This window comes from Microplitis mediator, chromosome 1 (assembly GCF_029852145.1).
Source record: "Microplitis mediator isolate UGA2020A chromosome 1, iyMicMedi2.1, whole genome shotgun sequence".
Taxonomy (NCBI): Eukaryota; Metazoa; Arthropoda; class Insecta; order Hymenoptera; family Braconidae; genus Microplitis; species Microplitis mediator.
This window is the reverse complement of record NC_079969.1, coordinates 8,776,639-8,800,296: the sequence shown is the minus strand read 5'-3', so window position 1 is coordinate 8,800,296 and position 23,658 is coordinate 8,776,639. Positions and strand designations below refer to the sequence as shown.

The 23,658-nt window shown below is 25.1% G+C and overlaps 2 protein-coding genes across 10 annotated transcripts in view; one reads left to right on the top strand and one right to left on the bottom strand.

Moving 5' to 3' along the window:
* The window catches only part of LOC130667685 (tropomodulin), a 41,619-nt gene that overhangs the window by 9,716 nt on the left and 8,245 nt on the right, over window positions 1–23,658 (bottom strand). Inside the window, exons 2-10 of one of the 9 annotated variants that reach the window (XR_008989874.1) lie at window positions 6,930–7,082; window positions 5,585–5,752; window positions 5,386–5,512; window positions 5,078–5,298; window positions 3,630–3,784; window positions 3,455–3,551; window positions 3,228–3,375; window positions 1,961–2,112; window positions 1,503–1,581 (exon numbers count right to left, since the gene is read on the bottom strand). Coding sequence is in view for 6 of the 9 variants with exons in the window: in XM_057469488.1 (XP_057325471.1) it covers window positions 3,228–3,375; window positions 3,455–3,551; window positions 3,630–3,784; window positions 5,078–5,298; window positions 5,386–5,512; window positions 5,585–5,752; window positions 6,930–7,082; window positions 22,327–22,458 (1,201 nt within the window). In the remaining 3 variants the exon portion in view is untranslated. Of the gene's footprint in view, window positions 1–1,502; window positions 1,582–1,960; window positions 2,113–2,208; window positions 2,473–3,227; window positions 3,376–3,454; window positions 3,552–3,629; window positions 3,785–5,077; window positions 5,299–5,385; window positions 5,513–5,584; window positions 5,753–6,929; window positions 7,083–7,494; window positions 7,668–7,687; window positions 7,721–19,225; window positions 19,390–22,326; window positions 22,731–23,658 lie in introns of those variants that run through there. The other 8 variants (XR_008989873.1, XR_008989875.1, XM_057469488.1 and 5 more) reach the window with 8 other exon arrangements.
* LOC130667779 (uncharacterized) overlaps window positions 14,407–23,658 on the top strand; it is a 140,564-nt gene continuing 131,312 nt past the window's right edge. Inside the window, exon 1 of the mRNA XM_057469628.1 lies at window positions 14,407–14,416. The gene's annotated coding sequence lies outside the window, so the exon portion shown is untranslated. The remainder of the gene's footprint in view (window positions 14,417–23,658) is intronic.

Below are 23,658 nucleotides of genomic sequence, written 5' to 3'. Positions count from 1 at the left end.
TTGTCTATATATTGCAAGGGTTTAATAACAAAGGGGTTATATATTTATTTATATAATATAAGTATACCTATAAGTGTAAATATAGATCTATAAATATATATAATATACTGCAATAAAAATATTTATTATTTTTTTTTTAAATTTTGTTTAATGATTTCCTGACATGAAACGAAAAAATAAAAATTGTTATCAGGTAAAATAAATGTTTTTTTTTTCTAAATATTTAGTCTGATTTATTTCTTAATTATTTTAGTGAATAGTAAATGTATTTAATTGGGATGAAGATATATAGATATATAGATATACGTATATAAATATGGAAGGCGTTAACGTTGGCGTGTAAATTAACGCGTCACGTCTTGATCGTAACTTGACTATGACTATGTTATGGTCTATATGACGGTTTTCACAAAATTAACGAGCTACGCTTTGGGATTATGTCTATCACGATAAATTCCCCAATGAGCAAACACTAACCCTTTGGATTATCTAATAAAATGTTATTATTATTGTTAGTTAATAATTCAAGTAAATTGTAATAATTTATGTTTCATTTTTATCAAGTATTAAAATTGTTAATTAGATAAATTTGAATGTTGAATGAGCTGAGATAGTTTTTATGAAAAACTGATGAAATAGTGGAGTAGAGATCAAAATTTCCTGAAGAATGAGTACCCACATCGATATGTTTCAATTAGGTATTTTTTTTTTCAGAAATGGGCGGGAATTTTTGAAAAAATTTTTGAAATTTGAATATAGGCTTGTAGGTACTCATTTTAAAGGTAATGGAGTCAATATGAAGATTTATGGGCTAAAAATTAAAAATTTGAAATTTTGAAATATTTTTTTGGAGCGAAAATTTAAATATCGAAAAATAAGTAAGCAGAGATTACAGAGATTTGACCTGTAGTTAAACGAGTACCAAACAACAATATGTTTGAATATGTAATTTAAATTTGAAACGAAATTCAAAATTTTGAAAAATATTTTTGAATTCAAAATACAGTCATGTGGGTACTCGTTTTAAAGGTAATTGAGTCAATATGAAGGTTCGTGGGCTAAAAATTAAAAATTTGAAATTTTGAAATAATTTGTTGGAACGAAAATTTAAATGTCGATAAATAAGTAAGCAGAGATTAGAGTTTAAGACCTGCAGTTAAACGAGTACCAACAATAATATGTTTGAAATATTTAACTTTAATATAAAACGAAATTCAAAATTTTGTAAAATTTGGTGGAATTCAAAATACAGTCATGTGGGTACTCATTTTGAAGGGAATTCGATCAGTTACGTAATTTTGAGGTCAATAATAATTAATGTATGGAAATTTGAAAAATTGATAACGTAGTTTTTTAGAGCGAGTTAATTCAAAAAAATGTTTTAGAAGATTAGTTTGCTGTTAGTTTGCTGCACATCCAAAAATGCTTGAGTAGTTAAATTTTTTTTATGAGTTTTTGTTTGAAAAAGGTGCAAACCCTTTATTTTTATAAAATTCCTCTACCTTTACTTAATTAGTGCGGGTTTCCTGTGATTCATATTAAAGAATCTGAATTGTAGCCGCAACTCAAGATCTTTCCGTACTGTTAAAATATAATAAATATTTTCACTTTTACACATAAATTAATTCTATTCCTAATTATAAGTAAAAAAATTAAAATAATTAACAAAACATGCTCGTATATTTACAAAAAAATTTCAATTTTTTCAGTCGATTGTCAATTTTTCAGTCTGTAAAAATATAAAATTAATAGCAAAGCCAAAACCAAAACACAAAATGATTAATAACAAATAGAAAAATAAATTTCATGCACAAAAAAATTTTTAATTAATAATTCTTTCAAAAATTCAATAAAACATTTTGAGAAAAATTTAATTAACAAAAAAAAAATATTTTTGAAAAAATCAAAAAACTGTTAAATTAAAAAAATTAACACATAAAAATTTTTTTTGTTTACTTACTGAGGCAAAGATATAAAAAAAAAAAATAGGTTTTTATAAAGGAGAATTACTCTCATTATTATTATTTTCATTAACTTGTAAAACTGAAAAACCACCAGGACCAGCACCAATAGCAACTGTTTTAGCTCGTAGTAAAGCTTCAATACGACAAACTACTCCAACAAAATTTAAATAAATAAATTATTTAATTAAGTCAATAATAAAATTTTAAATGGATATATTATAAATATTTATTAATAAATTTTACTACAAGAATGAAATAATTAATGAACATAGAAAAGGGCAAGAATAATGAAAGAAGTTACCTGAGATTAAAATGAAAAGAAAAAAAAAAAATTATGAAATTTAAAGATTCTAGTATTAATTTACTGATACTGAGATGAAGTGATGGCTAAAGAACTAAATTAGACTACGAAGCATCGAAGTTGATTATGTTCAAATATTGTGATTTTTTTTTTAATATTTATATTGATATTTGAATCTTCTGTAATCGCCTTTACAGTAACTTCCATCTAGAAAAAATGCATTTTCTGATGACGAATAATTTTTTAACACAAACTGATGGCAGAACATTTTACAGAATTGGATTTCCTGTAGAATGAGTACCCACAACGATATGTTTTGAAAAAATAATTTTTTGAGAAAATTATAGGGGATTTTTTTGAAAATGTTATTTTTGAATTAAATATAGTCATGTGGGTACTCATTCTAGAGGGAATGACGTCGTTGATAAAAGTCTCTAGATAAAAATTAGTAATTCAAAAATTGTGTAATTTTTTTTTTTGACCCAAATGCGTTTATTTTGAAAAATAAATAAGCAGAAGTAATAGAGCTGAAAGTTTCTCGATGAATGAGTACCCACGACCATATGTTTGATTAAATAATTTTTATACTAGACAAAACAAAAATTTTTTGAAAATTTTTTTTGAATTCTAAGTATGGTCATGTGGGTACTCATTCCAGAGGAATTTACATCGGTTATAAGATGACTCAGTCAAAAATAAAAAATTTAAATATTTAAAAATTTTTTTATTTTTCAAAATTTGTTTTTTAATAAAACAAGTCACTAATAATTAAGCAAAAGCGATAGATAGAAGCAAGTATTTAAATTAAGAAAATAAAGCTTTAAATAATTAAATAAAAATCGATTTTTTTAAAAGCGTAAGCATAAAAATAAAATAAAATGTCAAACGTCACTGTCGTTTACTGTATTGGTCTCAAATATGAATACTATCTAAATAAATAATTAATAATAAAATGTACTTACTCCTATCGATGTTACGTTGTAAGTGTGCAGCAACACGATGTCTCGCGTCATTAAATTCAAGATGTAAACCCAATCGTAATAAAGTTGGATTTTGTTCAACCAGTTGTGTTATTTCCATTTCTATTTTATTACCCAACACTTGCGATCTCTAAACAAATAAATCAAAAGAAATTGAATGATTAATTAATTGATTGAATAATTAAAAACTTTAATAACTAATTAAATACCTGATTCGAACAACGGAATTCTTCGATAGATTGTGTCTTTAGTAATGCCCGAATGAGCCTGACCATCACTGTTGGGCTGATAAAATTAGTCTCCACACTGAAAAAAAATTTATTTATTATTTATCATTGATTGATTAAGAATTTGTGAGTTAATTAATTGATGAAAAATAATTACTTTAGTATTCTTAATGTTGAATTTTTTTCCATCGCTTCGGCTAATCTTTGTGCGGTCCGATCAGTCAGACAGACATTTGTTAAACTCAATGATTCCAAATGTGTATTACCTTCTAGTGCTTCAAATAATTTGAAGAATTGTTCGTCAGATATATTCTGTAATTTATAAACAATCATTATTGTATATTATTTATTATTGTTTAGCGGCGGCCGAATAATTCGAATTTATGAATTATTTGTGAATTTTTTAATTATTTGAAATGTTTGTTAATAATTCTTGAGTTGAACGAAAATTTTGAGTTTGAAGTTTAAATCGAATATTGTAAATCGAATTGAACAATAGGAAAATTAAAAAATAATTAGAAACAATGAATAATTTAAAAGTTTATGAATACTTCAAACTCGTCAAATAATTCGAATACTTAAAAATATTTTGAATACTTTTAAAAATTCAAATACTTCAACTAAATCAAATACTTCAAGTTTTTCAAAGTATTCGATTAACTCGAATACTTCAAGAACTTCTAATAATTCGAGTACTTCGAATGATTAGAAATCTTAAGAATACTTCAGACCTCAAATAATTTAAATCTTTCCAAAATTCGAATACTTCAACAAATTCAAATTTTTCGAAGTATTCGAATACTTCGGATACTTAAAAAAACTCGAATTCTTCAAAAAATTATAATAATTCGAATGATTAGAAAACTTACGAATCTTTTAAATAATTCGTAAACAGACGTATAATTCGAATTAATCGAAAATTTGTGAATACTTCAAACTCTTAAAATAATTCGAATAATTTGAATACTTAAAAAAATTCAAATTTTCCCAAGTATTCAAATATTCGGGTACTTAAAAAAATTCGAATAATTCGAGTACTTCGAATACTTAGAAAACTTACGAATACTTTAAACTCTTCAAATAATTCGAATACTTCCACAATTCGAATTTTTTGAAGTATTCGAACATCTCGAATACTTTAAAAAACTCGAATACTTGAAAAAATTATAATAATTCGAACACTTCAAATAATTAGAAAAGTTACGAATCTTTCAAATAATTTGAACTTTCGAATAATTTGATAACACGAATACTTTAAACTCTTTCAATAATTCGAATACTTCCCAAATTCAAATAATTTGAATACTTCAACAAATTCAAATTTTTTCAAGTATTCGAATATCTCGAATACTTCAAAAAATGATAATAATTCAAGTACTTCGAATAGTTGAAAAACTTACGAATCTTTCAAATAATTCGTCAACTGAAAAATAGTTCGAACATTTAAAGTAATTACAAAGTTTCTGAATAATTAAAAATCAAACGAATAATTCATCAATGGACGAGCAGTTTGAATTTTTCGAATACTATTCGCCTACCCCAATTACTATTATCATAAATTATCTAATCTATTATAAACGAAAATGAAATGATTAAAATACTCACTTTAATGTTATTTAAATTAAGATCAATAAGATTAATATCATTATTCTGAACTTGTTTTATTGATTGATCAACATCAGTGTCATTTGGTGGGTCCATAGGAAATACTTTAGGCTGGCTCGCTTTAGTAATACCGTCCCAACCTAGACCAACTGGCTGGCCGGAATTCAAAAGAGACGCATGGTATTGATCTTGGTTCATCATTGAATGAAATCCAAGGATAGCTAAATAAACAAACAACCAAACAATTTAATTGTTTAATTAAACAAAACATTACACATGTATATATAACAATAATAATAAATAATTACCAGCTAAATCAATTATTTCATCTTGTGTTGCTGATGACAATGCCTGCTCATACTCGTCACCTAAATCTATTGATATTTGTTCGTCAGCTTCTTTTTCTTTGAGATTTTCTTTTGGTGGTGGTACCCACTGTAATTTTATGTTATTAATTTCTTATTTATGTATTGCATTAATTAGTTTAGTAATTAATTAATTAATTACCTTTTTACCACGAACGATACCAGGTACGTATGGTTTCAATTCAGGGATATCTGGAGTCTCAAGTGCTTGTTTATTGATGTGTTCAATTAATTTTTTACGGTTTAGTGGGCCCGTTGGGGTTTTGTCACACTCGTAACTACATCTTTGTGATGGTGGCATAAAACTATCCTGTAATTATCAATATTAATTATATATTTTTTAATTATTGTGACGAAAGAAGAATACGAATTAGTAATTTATAAATTTATTGGCTTTTTAATTTCTAGTGTCTAAAGTATTGAGTCTAGGGAAAAATTTGTAAGAACCTTTTTTGTAGAGAATTTTATTTCCTACAAAATTGTATCAGGTCATTTTTCATATACTTTTATTATTTAAGCTGTAATGTTAATTTTAAAAATTTATTACTATTGTAATGTAATTTTTTTGTTTTTATTGGAAATTTTAAATTTTAATTTTGGGTAAAATCAAAATGAGATTAAAATTTGATATTTTTGTAGAGAATTTTTATTAATTTTAAATTTTGTCTGATTATTTATTAGAATTTAATTTAGAACAGAAAAAAATTTTAATCAATTATTATAAAAATTACGTAAATTACTTCCAGCGTCTTAATAATTAAAGTTACATAAAAATTGATAATGACTTTTTTGTAGATAATTGAGTCCTCTACAAATTTATCTCTTATCAAGTTTATCATAAACTCATTAATTTATCCAGTATTCAAATTTCAAGTTAAATTAAAAACATCAAAACTAAAAATTATCAGCTTAAATTAACTCTAGCATCTAAATAATTAGAGTTACATAAAATTAACTGAGGACCTTTTTTGTAGATAATTTAATCCTCTACAAATTTATCTCTTATCAATTTCATCATAAACTCATTAATTTATCCAGTATTTAAATTTCAAGTTCATTAAAAAGAACGCAACAAAAAAATTTTAAATCTAAATTGACTCTAGCACCTAAATAATTAGAGTTACATAAAAATTACTAAGGACCTTTCTTGTAGACAATTTAATCCTCTACAAATTTATTTCTCATCAATTTTATCATAAACTCATTAATTTATCCAGTATTAAAATTCCAAGTTACAATAAAATTAACACTACAAAAAAATTATCAAGTTAAATTGACCCTAGCATCTAAATAATTAGAGTTACATAAAAATTACCAAGGACCTTTTTTGTAGATAATTTAATTCCCAGCAATTTTATCTCTTATAAATTTCATCATATCTCCAATACTTTATCCGCTATCACTGTTTTAAATAAATATTCAAGCAATCATCTGATACTGCCTTAAATAATTTCTAAAAAATAAATAAGAAAAAATCAATAACTTACATCAGGATCAACTTCTTTAGCTAAAATATTTATTTCCTCTGGCGTCAACTGAGATAAAAGTTCATCAACGTCAACATCATCATATTCACTCAAATCTTTGCCATATAATTTAGCGGCTGTTGTCATCGTCGTCGTTTTGTGTGACGCTGAAGTCTAATAAACAAAATAAATAAATAAATTAATTAATTAATCAATCAATCAATTAATACCTGACCCTAAAATTTATAATAAAACCCACAAGTGATTATATTAAAATAACCAACCTCAATCAACGAGCAATTAATTACTAAATTTATTTCTCTTAACCAATTACTCCTTACTATCAATCACATATATATAAATAAGACTTTATAAAAATATATATGACCCCAGAATATATAATTAAATATAGTATTGATTTTTTTTCGGTGCAACTACTGCCAAATTGGCATTTTAAATCGGAAGTTTAGTTTTTTTTTTTTTTATTTTAAACTTTCAATGAAATAAAAACCTTGATTTTATTAATTAATTTAATTATAATTATAATTATTATAGTAATTACTATAGTTTTTCATCTTGTACTTACCAATAAAATATTTAAAAAATATAACCTCGATAGATATGATAAGTTAAGTGATAAATTATCGAGTGTTTGTTTGTTATTATTTTTTTGTTTAATTAATTTTAAATTTAAATTTAAATTTAAATTCAAATTATTATTATTTTTATTTATTATTATTGTTATTTAATTTAAAATAATAATTAACATGGAACCTCACCCACTTTTCATTACACATCAATGAGTATGAACAGTATGAACGCTAGAGTACTCACTGATATGTATATGTATGTATATATGTAATATATGTAATGTGTGAGTGATTTGTCGTTGATGACTAAGACAGCGCCCTTTCAACTACAAAAGGAAACAAAACTATGATTTTTTTTTCTTTTGTTTTTGTTTCATTGGTAGGAGAGACGGGAATTTAAAAAAAGTTTTATTTTTTAATTGAGGAAATTAAATTTTTTGAAGTGGGGGTAAGATGGATAGGAGATGAAAGTTAAAGATTAATTTATTGTTTGTTTATTTGTTTAGTAAAAGTTAAAAATTATTGTTTGGAAGTTAAGGCGAGTTTAGTGTAGGAGCGCATGCGCAGTGCGAAAACCGCGGGAAAATTTGAATTTTGAATTTTTTATAAAATTACTGAGTTTGTTTTTATGCGGATGTAAAAATAAATGAAACGGAAGTTATTTGACGTTTAATAATTTTTTGGTTTTTTTCAAAACGATAAATTATAAAAAAAAAAAAAATTTTAAATTGCGCCTATAGTTTTTCTGACTTTCTACAAGTGCGTATTTTTAGTTTTTTTTTTTTGTAATCTATTTGTTAAAAAAAATCAAAAAATCTTTAATTGTCTGGTAATTTAAGGATCATAAAAATTAATTATTATTTTTTAACTAAAAATTAATGAGGGATAAGATGAGTAGGAAAAAAATATTTTTGGTAATTATAAAAATTATTAACAAAATTTTCAATGTACCTGAAGATCGGAACGTTTTTCGCTGAACGAAAATAAGAAAAAAGAAATGAAAAGGAAAATATCTATTGGATCTAGATTTCGTAAACGTTTCGCACATTACCCGAAAATTACAAGCTACCCCCAACTACCCCTTAACTCGCCATTAGACACAAATTTCATGAATTATTTTCATTTTTGTTGTGTGAAAAACGTTCCGATCTTCAGGTACATAATTTTCCTTCGTATTAAGTAAATTAAGTTTTTAGTTAATTTAAATTACACTTAAAATTTGATCAATTTGTAAACATTAAAGATATTAAAACTGAATTTTTAATAATAATACAATGTGACGATTTAGAAATTCATGTTCTTTGTGATTAATAAAAATATTGAGTTGGATTTAAATTTAAAAAATTTTAAAAGTACAGTACTAACTTTTTTGTCAAAAAACTTAATTATTTTTTTATAATTTTGAGTTTATTAAAGTCTTACTATGAAATTCCCCGTATTTATAAACTAATTATACATAAAATAATATAATTTTGAATTGAAATTCCGGTTTTTAATATAAATACAGTGATAGACCTAATACCCAATCACACTGTAAAAAATTTTTGTGTAAAAATGACCCCGAGAACTTTACTCGGCGGTGCAGTGTGAAAAATCCTTGATGTAAATTATTCATCCGTGTAATTTTAACACGGTGTAATCTACTTTTTTTTTACACTATTCCGTGTTACTCGTTATAATTTTGATTAATGAGCCACAAATGATCTTCAAACATTTTTAACTACTCAATCAATAACTATATTGATTTTACTTAGATATTAAATAGTATATTTTGAACATTTCAATATTTTTATGTTTTTTTTTTAACGCAAAATTATCGGAAATTACACATTTATACTCTTGACGGTGTAAAAATTTTTAATTCATACCGCCTAAATTTAACCCGATATTTGGTGTAATTTTCACTAAAATTTTTACACCAAGTCATTTACTCTACACCGAATCCATAATTCGATCACTCCACGTATTTGTAAATCCATATATTTATAAATATACGCGGAAAAATATAAACTTCAAAAATTAGTGTTCGAAATTATAACCCGGAACTTGGGGGTCAATATAAGGAATTTTGACATTCCAAGTAATAAATTTTGTAATACGTGGCATAAATTTTTGAAATTCAAGTTACGATTTTTAAAATCGAAATCGATTTTTAAATTCAAATATCAATTACTGCATAAACAATAAATTTTAATATTTATCCTATAATTATTTTCGTTTTAATTATAAACGAGCAACCTGCAGTCATTACGTGACTGCCCAAATATCACTACTAAATTTATAAAATACGCAGAAAAAAAGAATTTTTGCCGCAACAAAATTTTATGCATTATCAATTAAATACAAAAATTGTCTTGGTGCAAGAAAAGATTTTTTTGGTCAAGAAATAATTTCTTGCACCAAGTAATTTTTTCTAGTTCCAAATAAATTTTTGTTTTCAATTCACATCGCAAAAAATTTCTTGGGGTAAGTAAAAATTTTCTTTAGGCGAGTAAAGATTTTTCGTGTCAATGAATCCTTTTTTTTTGTATGCACACTTTTTTTGGCTTTGAGAGGCTTCCTAAAACCAAAAGGGAGTAGAAAAATCTGTCATTTTGGAATAAATAACGCGATATAAATAATATAGTTATATATTCAGTGACATTCAGTCATATTTAGTGACAGAATAATTAAAGTATTAATTTATTTAAATAAAATAAATACGATCGTCTTTTTCCCGCGTAATTTAAATGTAATTCGAATGATATAGATAAATCTATTTTTCTCAATACTTGGCAATTAAAAAGAGTTTAAACTATGAAAAGGCACAAATTCAAGTCAAGACTTATCTAATGATACCAAGTTCAATAACATTAACCAATTCTATCATATAGATATGGCGGGAACAAAATTTTCCTTATTCTCTTAATAATATAGATTACAGAATTACTATTTAGAATGATAGTATTTACTGATCACTTTATCATTATATTACTTGTCGTTTCTCAATTCATAGAGTTCATTTTTTTCCGTGTAGATAAAAATACATATTGACCGGGCATTAGGTCTTTTACCTTATCAGCTTTAAAATAAATATCATTTAAAATTAATTTACTTATGGCCAATAAATAAAAAATTATTTAAATGAAATATGATAAAATAAATTATGATTTTGATTTTTATGATATTTATCACTTGGAAATTTTAAGTTACGTCAAAATAAAGTATATAAATAAATTTATTTACAATTATATTTATGACCGATTTTACCTTTGACAATTTCCATTAAATTTCACAAAAAATTTTTTAGTTTAACAATACGTCAGTTATTCAATTTTTTGTATCTAAAAATAAATGGACATCCACTTCTATCTTTTATTTAATTACCAAATTCGTTTTTAAATTCAAAATTTATGTATAAAAATTTAATAATTAATTTAAAAAAATAAAGTAATAATAATAAAGACAATGTGTAATTTAATTTCTAAAATTAAAGTGTTTATTTAATCATGAGATGTCCTCGGGTAAGGCCCATTAGGCGCCAACTATTTGCCTCCGCGATTCGCGACGCTTATTTTACCGTGACCCGTCAGTCAGTCTATGTCCAAGTCATTAACGTAAAATAAAAAATAAAATAAGAAATAATTTAAATGAATATTAATTACAATCGTAATAATATTTTATTACTGTTAGATAATAATATAAAATAAAAATAATAATATTTTGTCCATAATATCAAGGTCTTTCCCAAGCATCAAGGTCATTCTTAACTAACCGGGAAAAGGATCTAAAAATATCTCAACATATCTAATCATATATTTTAATATATATTCTTAGCTCTTAAGACCTTTAGGTACAATGCTATGAAAGTTAAAAAAATAAATCCGTGGTCCGCGTCCGCAGTCGGGAGTCGCGGACCGCGAACTGCGAAAAGTGCGTTGGTAATGGGGATGGTGATATTTAATTGAAGGATGATGAGAATGACCAATTGGTCTTGACTAGCAAGTAACTATCCGCGAGTTGTCGCTGTTGTAGAAACACATCTACAAGACAATTTAAATATGAGAGAGAAGATGTTTAAGAGTTTTAGTCAGTCAGAAAATAGCTAAAGCCTCGTCAGTTAACTGGCACCCACCCAAAGGTCTATACTTGGACATCATCAGTCGAGCTTGGAATTATTTATAACAAACTAAAAGAGCGCGGCCACTGGCCTTCTTGTGAACTAACAACTGCCCAATCATTTTTTTTATTTTTCAATCATTTTATTTTTTAAGGTCGAAGACATTATAAAAGTATCGATAGTTTGATTTAAATTAAATGCGACTAAGCCCTGATTTTTAAAATAATTCATTTCTAAGAGAATTGAGGTGAGAATTGAGTTGAGAAAAATTTTTGGTTGGTATTTCTGGGTCATTGTCATGGACGCTAGATGTCGTTGATGCTGGTGATGATGGGAAGCCCATTTCATTACTTTTTTTAAATTAAATGGGTGATAAAGAAATTAATTTTTTTTAATTGTTATTTTTATAGTTTTGAGAATAGAATTTGGAGAAAAAAAAATGATTGTTTTTTATTGGTGTTAAGAATTTCATCCTGAAAAGAACGAGTACCCACATGACTATATTTTGATAAAAAATAAAAAATCATCGAAAACAAAAATTTGAAATTTACTAATTTTAAAATTACATTGAATATAGGCTTGTGGGTACTCTTTCCAAAGGAAATTATGTCCATGATATATATATGGTATTGATTTTGACTTAAAAAAATTTTTTGAAAATTTTATAATTTTGACAAAAAATTTATTGAATTCGTTTTTTTTTATTTATTAATTTTTAATGATTATTTGATTCTATAGAAAGTGGGTATTTATGTACTTGATAAAAAAAATGTTTGTAGTTAAAAATAAAATATATACATATATACATTTTTTTATTTTGATTATAGTCATGTGGGTACTCATTTCAGAGGAAATTTCGTACAAAACATTGATCCAACAATAATTTTAATGAAAAACATATATTTTACATGCAGTATGTATATATTTATAGTTTTTGAAGAGGGCCGGAGACATGGGAAAAATGTAGAGCTTATAATAGCTGTTGAAAGATTCAAAAGAACAAAGAAGATGAGCTAGTGGAAAGACTAAGACGGAAATTGTGTACACGTGTGTGATTTACGATATGATGCTGTTTAGGATCAAGTGGATCAGTGTGCAGTGCATTTGTATTTTATGTTGAAATGCCTGGCCAAAGAACTTGGCAGAGTTGTTTTGTTGTGTACATAGATACTTTGAGACATGAGAATTCCTCCAAGATCTTTACTTATGATTTGATAAATTCAAAGGCATTTGTGCTGCGGAGTAAATATGTTGTACGTCAAACAAACTTTTAAGATTTAAATGATTTTGGTTTTTATTAATATTTTATTTAATTAACTAAAATAGCCTTCAGAAACGTCAAGATTCATATCTTTATCATTTTAATTGTTCAACACATAAATATGAGTCAGAATAGACATTTAAAAGAAAATCCATTTATTCTATGAAGAATTTTAATCAAACAAGTAATACATAATTGACAAAAAAAATTGCATTCTTACAGTTAAGTAGAGAATTGAATGCCTTTTCAAACGAGTACCAACAAGACGTACTTATTTTTATGAGCCTCAGAGATATACATATGTTTTTATTCATATATGTAAATATGTGTATTTCTTTTGTCTTTATTAAAATAAGTATGCGTTGTGAGTACTCGTTTAAAAGAGCATTAAATTCTCTACACGCTTGAGTAATAAAAATTCAGTTATAAAAATTTTCGATTTTTCAAAATGTTTAAAGAAAATTTAAAAAAATTTTAATTTCGTAATTGTACAGAATATAAAATGCGCTTTAAAACGAGTACCAACAAGAGAGACTTATTTTTATGTCCAAAAGATATACATAAAAATATATATATATATATATGACTTGTGGACTAATGTACAGAAGTCGGGTTTGTTGGTATTCGTTTTAAAGGGCATTTAATTATCTATCAACTTATCCGAGTATATATATTTGTAAATTATCGTCATCTCAAATAAGCTCAGTTACGAATAACTCGTGTAAAAAAGATTTTAAATAAGCTTGACATGTGAAATTTCTAAACTTGAGACAGATTATAACTTATTTAATTTTTATTTAATTTTAATAGTGGAAAAAAGTTTATCTAGAATTTTGGTTGCGTAACAACATATCCGCGGAAATAATATCCGATGAATAAAATATCTACGGACAGAATATCCTGCCAATAAACATACCAAAGATATGAATTCATCAAATCAAAATTTTCATAGTTAAAATAACAGTAGAAGAAAGTTATTAAAATCATATTTCATAAACATTTATCATTTAATTTATTAAATACTTCATACGAAAATACATATGATTGATACATACATAAATAGGTGTGAAACATAGCGCCCTTTTTTCACGAATTTTTGGTGTGTGCAATAAAATATCTACGGACAGAATATCCTAAAAATTGACGTAATATGTAATCAATTGAAGTTTTTTACGGATACTTTGTTTACAGATTTTTTTTCTACGTACACTGTTAGAAGTATTTATTTGAGCCAAATAAGATTTATTAATAGTTAATAAATGATTTATTAAATGAGATTTATTTGAGCCAAATAAGCCATTTCTTAATAGTTAATAAATGGCTTATTTGAATAGAAAGAAATGACACATGAAGTTCAGGTTATAACTTTGAATGGAATGAGTGTGATTGTTAGTAAAAATTTATTATAAAATTTCATTTTTTTTTTATCTTTTGTATAATAATTTTTATCTTCAATTAACATTAATTGTGTGTATTATTTTCTTTAAAAAAATAAAATTAAACAGTCTTATAAAATATTTGTCATAACCTTACTTAATTAACATCACGTGTCATTTCTTTCTATTCAAATAAGCCATTTATTAACTATTAAGAAATGGCTTATTTGGCCCAAATAAATCTCATTTAATAAATCATTTATTAATTATTAACAAATATTTATTTGGCTCAAATAAATACTTCTAACAGTGTATATTTTGTCTGATGGATGTTTTGTCGCGGATATTTTGTCCACGGATATCTAAGCGTGTCACCAGAATTTTATATGAGCAAAATTTGAGTCAATAAAGAACGAATTTTTCAACATTAAAACGTAGTTTTACATGTCCCTAAAGATTGGAACGTTTTCGCAGAACGAAAATAATGAAAAAAAAGTAAAAATTCTATTGGATCTAGATTTTTGAAATTTTTCGCATTGATGCTAGTATGTCAACCAAAAATTGCAGACCACCCCCAATTACCTGTTTCGAATTACATGAATTTTTTTTCATTTTTGTTACGCGAAAAACGTTCCGATCTTCAGGTCCATAATTTTACTACATTTTACCCTCGTTCCGAAAAAAGTTCGTATTGGAAATCAATAGCCTCATAAGAATCAAAAAAACCTTCATAAAAAAGTTTCAAATTTGAGGTTTTTTGAAATTTTTTCGGAACGAGGGTAAAATTTAGTAAAATTAGGTTTTGAAAAATATGTTTTAAAAACATTATTATTCGACTCAAATTCCACTTATATAAAATTCTAGATAAACTTTTTTTTTACTATCAAAATTACCAAAGTCCTAAAAAAGTTTCACTTGAAGTCATAATCTGTTTCAAGTTTAGAAGTTCCACGTGTCGAACTTTTTTTTAATTTTTTCGAAACGAATTCTTTTTACATGAGGAATCATAATAATTTCTTATCGACGCCAAAATATTGCAGCTTACTTTTTCCTGTTTTCTCAACTGAAATGTTTTCTACAAATAAAAGTATTCATAGAAATTACCATACTCTAATTTAAACCTATTTATACATATCTATAATTACCATACACTTGTGTTTGTTTTTCTTTTTTTTTACTTTCTTACATTATAAATACACTAATATAACTTTAAATTTATTATGTGAATCCTAGCATGAAATTTAACGCTTGGTAACCCATGATGAATCTCATCCATCGCTATTTTACAGGAAGAAAATTATCAGACGTTGATCTCGAACTTAAAAATTCAATTTTATTTTTAAACACCTCCTCGTTCATTGATCTCGAAACCCATACATTTAAATTATCATTTTTTACTTGAAAAAGAAAAAAAAATAAACAAACAAATACTCTAAGCTTCTGATAAATAAATTTGAATTAAAATTCAAAATTTTATTAATACTTTTAAGAATTTTATGGATTTTCAAAGGTAATTATCGTGCAAATTTATTAATTTTATATGAATATGAATTTGTTGACATAATTAAAAAAATTAAAGCTGAATTTTTAATGAAAATACAATGTGACTATTTAAAAATATATGTTCTATGACTCGTAAAAATAAAAAATTGTCAAATAAAAATCAAAAAATTGTTGAATATTCTAAACTTTAAAATATGACACAACGATCAACTTTTTTTCAAACTTTAGAAAATTCAAATTAAAGAAAGCAAAGAAAAAAAAGGTCAGAAATAAATAAAAATCAGTTTTTACTGACCGTATTTTCCACTGAAAAAAAATGATAAAATTTATCACTTTTAATGGAAAGTCAAATAAATTTACAAAATAGTCTAAAAATATTAAGTCAAATGTTTTCTTCTTTGAATTTTCAGAAGTTTAAAAATCGTTCAAAAAAAGTTCGTAGCTGTGTTACGTTTTGAAGTTTGGAATAGTCAACACTTTTTCAACCTTTTTTCAATGATTTGTTTTTACACGGGGTAGTTAACAAAAATATTGAGTTGGATTTAAATTTAAAAAACTTTCAAAATACAGTACTAACTTTTTTTGAAAAAACTTAATTAGTTTTTTTATAATTATGAGTTTATTGAAGTCTTGCTATAAAATTTAAAATTATGAAAAAATAAAGTATATGAATAACTTTATTTATATTTTACATTCATGACTGATTTTAACTTTAATTTATTTGTTTTAAATTTCAAGGATTATTTTTAAAAGTTTACACTGTAAAAAATTGGGAGGGAATTTCAAGTAAATATGGAAATTATCCAACCCATTAATTACTCCATCATTCAGAGTTACGAAGTGTTAAAAAAATCACTTTACATACGGAGTTTTTTTTTTTACCAGTAATGTGATTTTTATTTCAATCCGCTTTTACTCTGATCCGGAGTTTTATTATTGATATAATTCCCATTAGGATTAAACTTCACTCCGTGGGGATTAAATATATAAAAAAAAATTTCTACGAATGTAATTCGCGTTTACTCTGAAAATTTTTTACGCAGTGTATATGGAGCATTCCACGTCAAATTGACACTTTGGAACCCGACTCCCTCAATTTGGCTGAAAATTCTTCCTCATTTTCTACCCCATTAAAAATGTTTTTCAGAATTTTTTTTACCCAACCAATAAAAAATTATGAATTAAAAAAAAAAAGGCTTTTTTATTAACTTTATAATTACGATTTATCAGGAAGTTTTTTTTTTTTCAAAATTTTCATTTTTAAATTTACCTTTTGAAAAAAAAAATTTTAAAAGAATTATTCAAAGTTGTCTTTCATTTTTTTCTTCTTTTAAAAAAAGAAATGCAAAATTATTTGATGATTACCATTTATTTTAATGAAAAAATTCATAACTTTTTTGTGATCGGAAGAAAAATTTTAAAAAGTTCAGAGAAATGTTTTTGATGGAGTAGAAAATGAGAAAAAGTTTTTCGCTAAATTCAAGGGAGTCGGGTTCCAAAATGTAAGTGGTCGATTTGGCGTGGAATGCCCCATATATATTGTTGATAAATTTTAAATGTTTTTAATTCATTCCTTAAACAAACAGCTCATAATAATAATAATAATATTTCCGTAAATTGTAGGTTTCCTCAAATAGATCAACAGACGAGCGTGTGAATGAAACTAAAACTAAAGATAATGTATGTTTTCCGTTGCCAAAGACTTTAAAGCTATATTATTACTTTAAAATTGTATCTACATTATTTTATGTATATGTATATATATAGTTGGTTAACGTAAATATTTAATAGAAGTATTTAAAAGTCACTTTAATTTGCCAAAGTTTAAATTGATTGTAAAATTATTGTGTTGAGGCAGGTCATTAAGTAAATAAGTAGTACTTATCAATGAAATTACCAATTACAATCACAATTACGATTACGATTATGTTATTTATCAATATATACAATAAATAATATTATTATTTTGTAGTGTATGTTATGTATATATACATATTTATTTATATTATCTAATTTAATTGAATTACTGACCCTGATTAAACAACTGAATTCGATCGAATTAAACAGAATTAAATTTTTAATTCTATTTAATTCAGATAAATTCTGTTAATTCGGTACCTAACTTAAAAATGAATTCTGTCTAATTCGGTAGGAAAACCAGAATTTGTCTGAATTAAAACGAATTTAAATAATTCTATTCGGTTTAATTCTGATTAATTCGAAAATAATTCTCCAATTTCTGGTTCTGAATCCGAATTAGAACGAATTTGAAATTTTTAAATCGGTTTTATTCTGCTTAATTCAAATTCAAATTTTCAATTCAGTTGAAGTCTGTTTTGCGGAATTGAACAGAATATAACAGAATTAAAATTTTTAATTCGGTCGAATTCAGTTGTTTAATTAGGGGGGTCTATAGTAAATATTATAAAGAATAAATGGAATTGAAATTTATTAAAATTATAAGCAAATTAGAAGATTTTTTCTTTTTCACAAAAAAATTAGTCTGTTATTTTTTTTTCAATTTATAAATTGAGATTAATATTAATTTTAGTGAAAGTTAGATTTCAATAATTATTTAATTACTTTAAAATTTAAAAATGATAAAAATAGTTATCAAAATTCTTGTAGATTCTGACGGTCACAATATTTAAATTCAATTTAATTATGCAATAAAAAATATCATTAAAACATAATTATTCAATTTTACGCTCCCATTTTACTCCAGTTTTAAAACTAGCATCTAAAAGCCTATGAAAATTTCTATATATCCCCTAATTAGAAATCGAAATATTTTTTTGTTTCAATTCCAACTGCCAAAAAATTAAAATCTAATTTGTTAGAAATTTAGGTGAATTTTAACAAATCAATTTATCAAACAAACGAAAAACTATTCTCTAAAAAATGTGCGCTTAAAGATGTGTCTACTCTAGAGGTATTGAGCTTAGTGTAGACTAGCTTTTCTTTTAATATTATTTAACAGTGAAGCCTAACAACCTCTTCTCTCTTTCTGAAATATAGATGTACAAGTTCAAAATATACATATATGAGTGCAGTATGAAGAAAAACATATCGTCTTGCAGTTACTTAGAACATGGACCTCAATCCATCGACCTAAGTACCTAAGGTCATAAAATTCGATATATATTTGTTTACTTTTCTTCTAGTGTTCTAGTAAATGTGTATCTTGAACTCAACATATAATACATACGACTTAGAATATAATATTCTTTACGTTGTTCGAAATAATATTTTGAACAGAGTATTTAATAACAAAGTATGAATTCAACGTAATTTTGACCCCAACCCATTTTACCAACTTCTCAAATTCACACCTTCAAAGAAAAATTTAAATTTCTTACATCGAGGAAAAATAAATTTTCACTTCTAAACCAAAATATTTACACGACCCATCTCACCCCAACGTCTAAAATACTCTCTATTCAGCAAACAAATATATATAAATATATATATGTAAATATAAAACTCACCAATCTTACAATTTCCGAATGTTCCACAAGGAAAAAAAATTTATAAAATTTTGAATTTAAATAATTTTTTTTTTAAGCTTCCGCTATAATTTTTTAAACTTGAACCAAAAAATAAATAAATTCCATAAATAAAATGTAGCTTGAAGTTACGGATGTTGTTTATCAGACAGTAATACAGTAACTGAGAGTATTAACTCCAATCTAGTGTACTATACTTCTAAGGTATAGAATGTGCGTGTAAATAATAACATATAACATATATATAAGAATATATGTATATATCTACATAGCAGTAAGTGAAAGAGACATACATATAATAAATAACTACCAATACACACATATTTATATGTACATATATATATAAATGAATCTCTCGAATGCATCCATCACATAGACTAGAAATAAAATCCATGTATATATATATATAACGTACATGTATGTACATTCTTAACTATCCCACAATAAACTTTCACCTCTATATAAATATTTAAAAATCATCTTGTCTCTTTAATACTTAACAATCTATATGTCAAGGTTTTTATTCATGTTTATGTCATACATATATATATGTCGATAAAAATCAATTGTTCATATCATTATTGTTATTATTTTTTTTTTTTTGATTGATTGAAATAAATAGATAAATATAAAATAAATATATAGTGAATTTAATTCAGGGACAATTTAATTGGTATGAGGTCATAGTCTGGTGTTTGGTACTGATGTGATGATGATATCACTCGTTACTTGTTACCAATCGCCTTTTAGTATCTGTTTGTTTATTATCATTTATAGTATATGTGTTTAACATACATGATATTCAGACATTTTTATTTTGTACTAAATAACAAAAATAAAATTTCTTTTTATATTTTTTTTTGTTTTTGGAAATTAAATTTATTGTTCTTTATTTTTACGTGGTATTTTTGTATTTTTATTTTTAAATTATATTTTTACATTTATATATTTATATTTTTTATTAATAAATTTAAATCTGTACTTCGATCTCTAGGCGAAATAAAAATTATAATTTTTTAAAAATTCGATGACTGTCGTGTTGATTTTAATTAAGAAATTCTTAAATAAAATTTTTTGACTTAAATTTATATGACATACGTGTAAATGATACAATTTCCTGTAAAAAGAGTACCCACATGCCTATATTCAAAGTGATTTTCGAAATTACAAAATTACAAAATTTTTTTCTTTAGAATTTTTTTATTTTTAAAATATAGTCATGTGGGTACTCTTTTCACACGTCAGTGAACACTCAACACAAAAATTCAAAAAAAAAATAAAAAAATATCTCATACATTTTTAATAAGAACCCAAAAAATTTTTTTTTCCTAATTTATTTCTCAAATATTTTCTACTTTCTAACTAGCACTTAATTGATGTGAATAAGGTCACATTAATTATAAGTTTTTTTTATTTTCATAAAAAAAAAAAGATATCGTTTTAAAAGAAAATATTTCTCAAGAAAAGTAACAGCTACCACGTGAACTGTCTTTTAAACAATAATAAGATTCCTATCATTTATCAAACATTTTTTTATGAAAATTAATTATAAAATGAAACTGTATAATATATATAACTAGTAAACAAGTTGAGACGTCAACTTCCATTCAATTTCAATTCTAAAATCCATTAATATAACTTAATCAACAACACATGCTGATAAATTATAAAAACATAAGTTAACAGTAATTGTAACTGTCACTTCCGCATTGGCATACATAATTGTTTATATGAATAATTGTTTATTGAAAATTTAAACGTCGTACATGCGTTTAAAATTTGTTATATATTAATAGTAAAAAAGTGCCAAATATATGCTTTATATTTATAGACAAACATTCTAATATTTTATTAAATTAAATTATTTTATAAGTTATTATGTTTTAACACTTTTATATATAATATATATTATTTTTCCGGATTATTCGATGTGACAAGATAATATATAACCTTGAGAGCCTGGCAACAATCCGAAACAATATTTTCAAATTTCGTAACATTTTTATTTATAAAAATTTTAATAAATTTTTTTGAAATATTTTCATATATTTGTACTAAAATATGTGTCTTATAAATATGTCTTGCATATAATTTAGTAAATTACGTAAACAATAATAAAAATATATATGCATATATTCTTTTAAAAATTGGAAATTTAAAATTTGGAAATATGACGCGAATTTCAGTGGTTAAATTTTTTAACATAAAAATTAGGCCATGATTTTTAAGAAGTTTCAATAAAAATAATTTTTTGATAAATTTTAAGTCAAAGTAAACTTTTGAAAAATGAAAAAATTTTTTTTGGAATTTTGGGGTAAAGAAAAATTTGATAACTCGATCCAGAATTGATACGAAATTTTATGGTACGAAGTATTCTGATCTTCGTAATGAAAAACATTCAATGGGATAATGATAATTTAAATAAGAAAGAGGAAAGTCGAAATTTTCAAGTTTTATATTTATAAAGTAGAGGAAAGTTTCTAGTACATTATATAAAAAAAGTGGTGTACGAGTTTTAGATCTAGTTTATAATAAAATTGCGGTTATAAATGTGGTAGGAAACATGAAAGCTATCAATAGATACTTCATAGAAATGTTATTCGCAGAGTAACATCCTAAAACCTTGAAGAAACTATCATTTGTATACTCTTACATCTGCTACACTTAAGTACCTATTAAATTTTCTATCTCAAATAAATAAAAACTACCCATCACTAATACAAGTTAGAAAAATACTAAACACGATGTTATAACCTAATCACTTATTTCCGCCATTTTGATTTTTCAAAAAATAATGATTTCCTTTTCTTGTTTGTCTCAACGAGCTCTTTCACTAGAGTACTCACAACCCATTACTTAAAACTCAAAAAAAAAAATTGTCTAAATCACCAAACTATTAATTACTAAATTTTGCTTTTCATGGTTGCTTTTAAAAATTAAATTTTTCCATAATCTTGCTCAACTTGTTGAGCTCTTTTACTAGAGTACCCACAAGCGGGTATTTCGAGCCCAAAATTGAATGATCCTCCCCGTCGGCCATTTTTAAAAATCTATAAATACTAATTAATTAGTATAAATCTCACCCCATTGTTTATAGGCGGTGACAAAACGTCTCTTCGCGTTGTTCTTGTCGTCGTTTTTCGTGTGGTCTTCCGGGAACTGGAAATGGTCTCATAAGGTGAGTCCCAGTCCTGGAAGACCTCAGTGGTCGCCATTGTTAAAATAAGAATCCTTGTTAATTACTAAATATTAAGCAAAAATATCCAGAGTACACTATTACGAGCACTTTATCACAAATTTTGAATAAATTAAAACATGAATCACTTGAAAAATATATTTGAAAATGGCATAGCGAGCACTAGAGTTAAAAAATACTAGACAATTTTGAATAATAAAATCTAATATGTGTAATTAAATCCATAAAGTTTATAAAAATGATGTACGCTCTTATGAGGATCAGGCTAGACTGAGGTCCAGCCGCTCTGGGGAAGCACCCCCGACAGAGCGGAGCCGCGAAATAGTTGTAAGCGTCTGCATATGTGTTTCCAGAAATACTGAGATCTTGGTATAATTAGGTAGACGTAAGACTAAGACATACTGTAGAGTTTTTGTGTGTACCAGCGTGATGAATGCCAATGAAATATGGCCTTAGAGGTATTACTATCAGACAAGGGGCTCTTTTTTTCAGAATAAATTTCATGTCAACTATTCCCGTAAATTTAAACTCGCTTTGCTTATTTTCAGTAAAACTCTTATAGAACAAAGAAGACGTTTTTTTTTTTTTTTTTTTTTTTTATTGAATTTAAGAAAAAAATTTTCCTTTATGATTATTATTGCTGACACTTGGATAAACTACTACATTATTTTCGTCATATATAATTTTTGGCACAGGCGAATGATAATAAATTATTGAAAAACAAAGAAAATTTTAGATTAAAAAATATTTTTAAAAATTAATATGTTTAGTTTGGAAATTTTTACTGAGATAAATTCTTTTTAAATAAGAAACTTCGGAAAATTCATAGTAACCGGGAAATTTTTTGTGGTGGAAATCGGCTCAAGAAAAATTTTCAATGTTGTTGTTGGTATGAATTTACAAATTTCTATTTTCTTTTAAGAGATAATTTTTCAATTGACGAAAATTCACGGAAAATTAATAATAAGCGAAGAAAATTTTTTTTATAAGTAAAATGGAGCTTCAAATAAATTTTATGAGATTTAAAAAAAATTGAAATTTTTCGTTGTTAAACCATAAGTTTATGGTTCTAATTTTAGAAAATTCGGAAAATTCACCGAAACCAAAGGAAATCGTTTTGCCGTGAAAAATTTTTTTTTTTACTATTAAAACAATGCCTGTTGACTTTTCATCAGCTTAATTGATTTTTCCTATAAATCAAACTATTATTATGATAGAA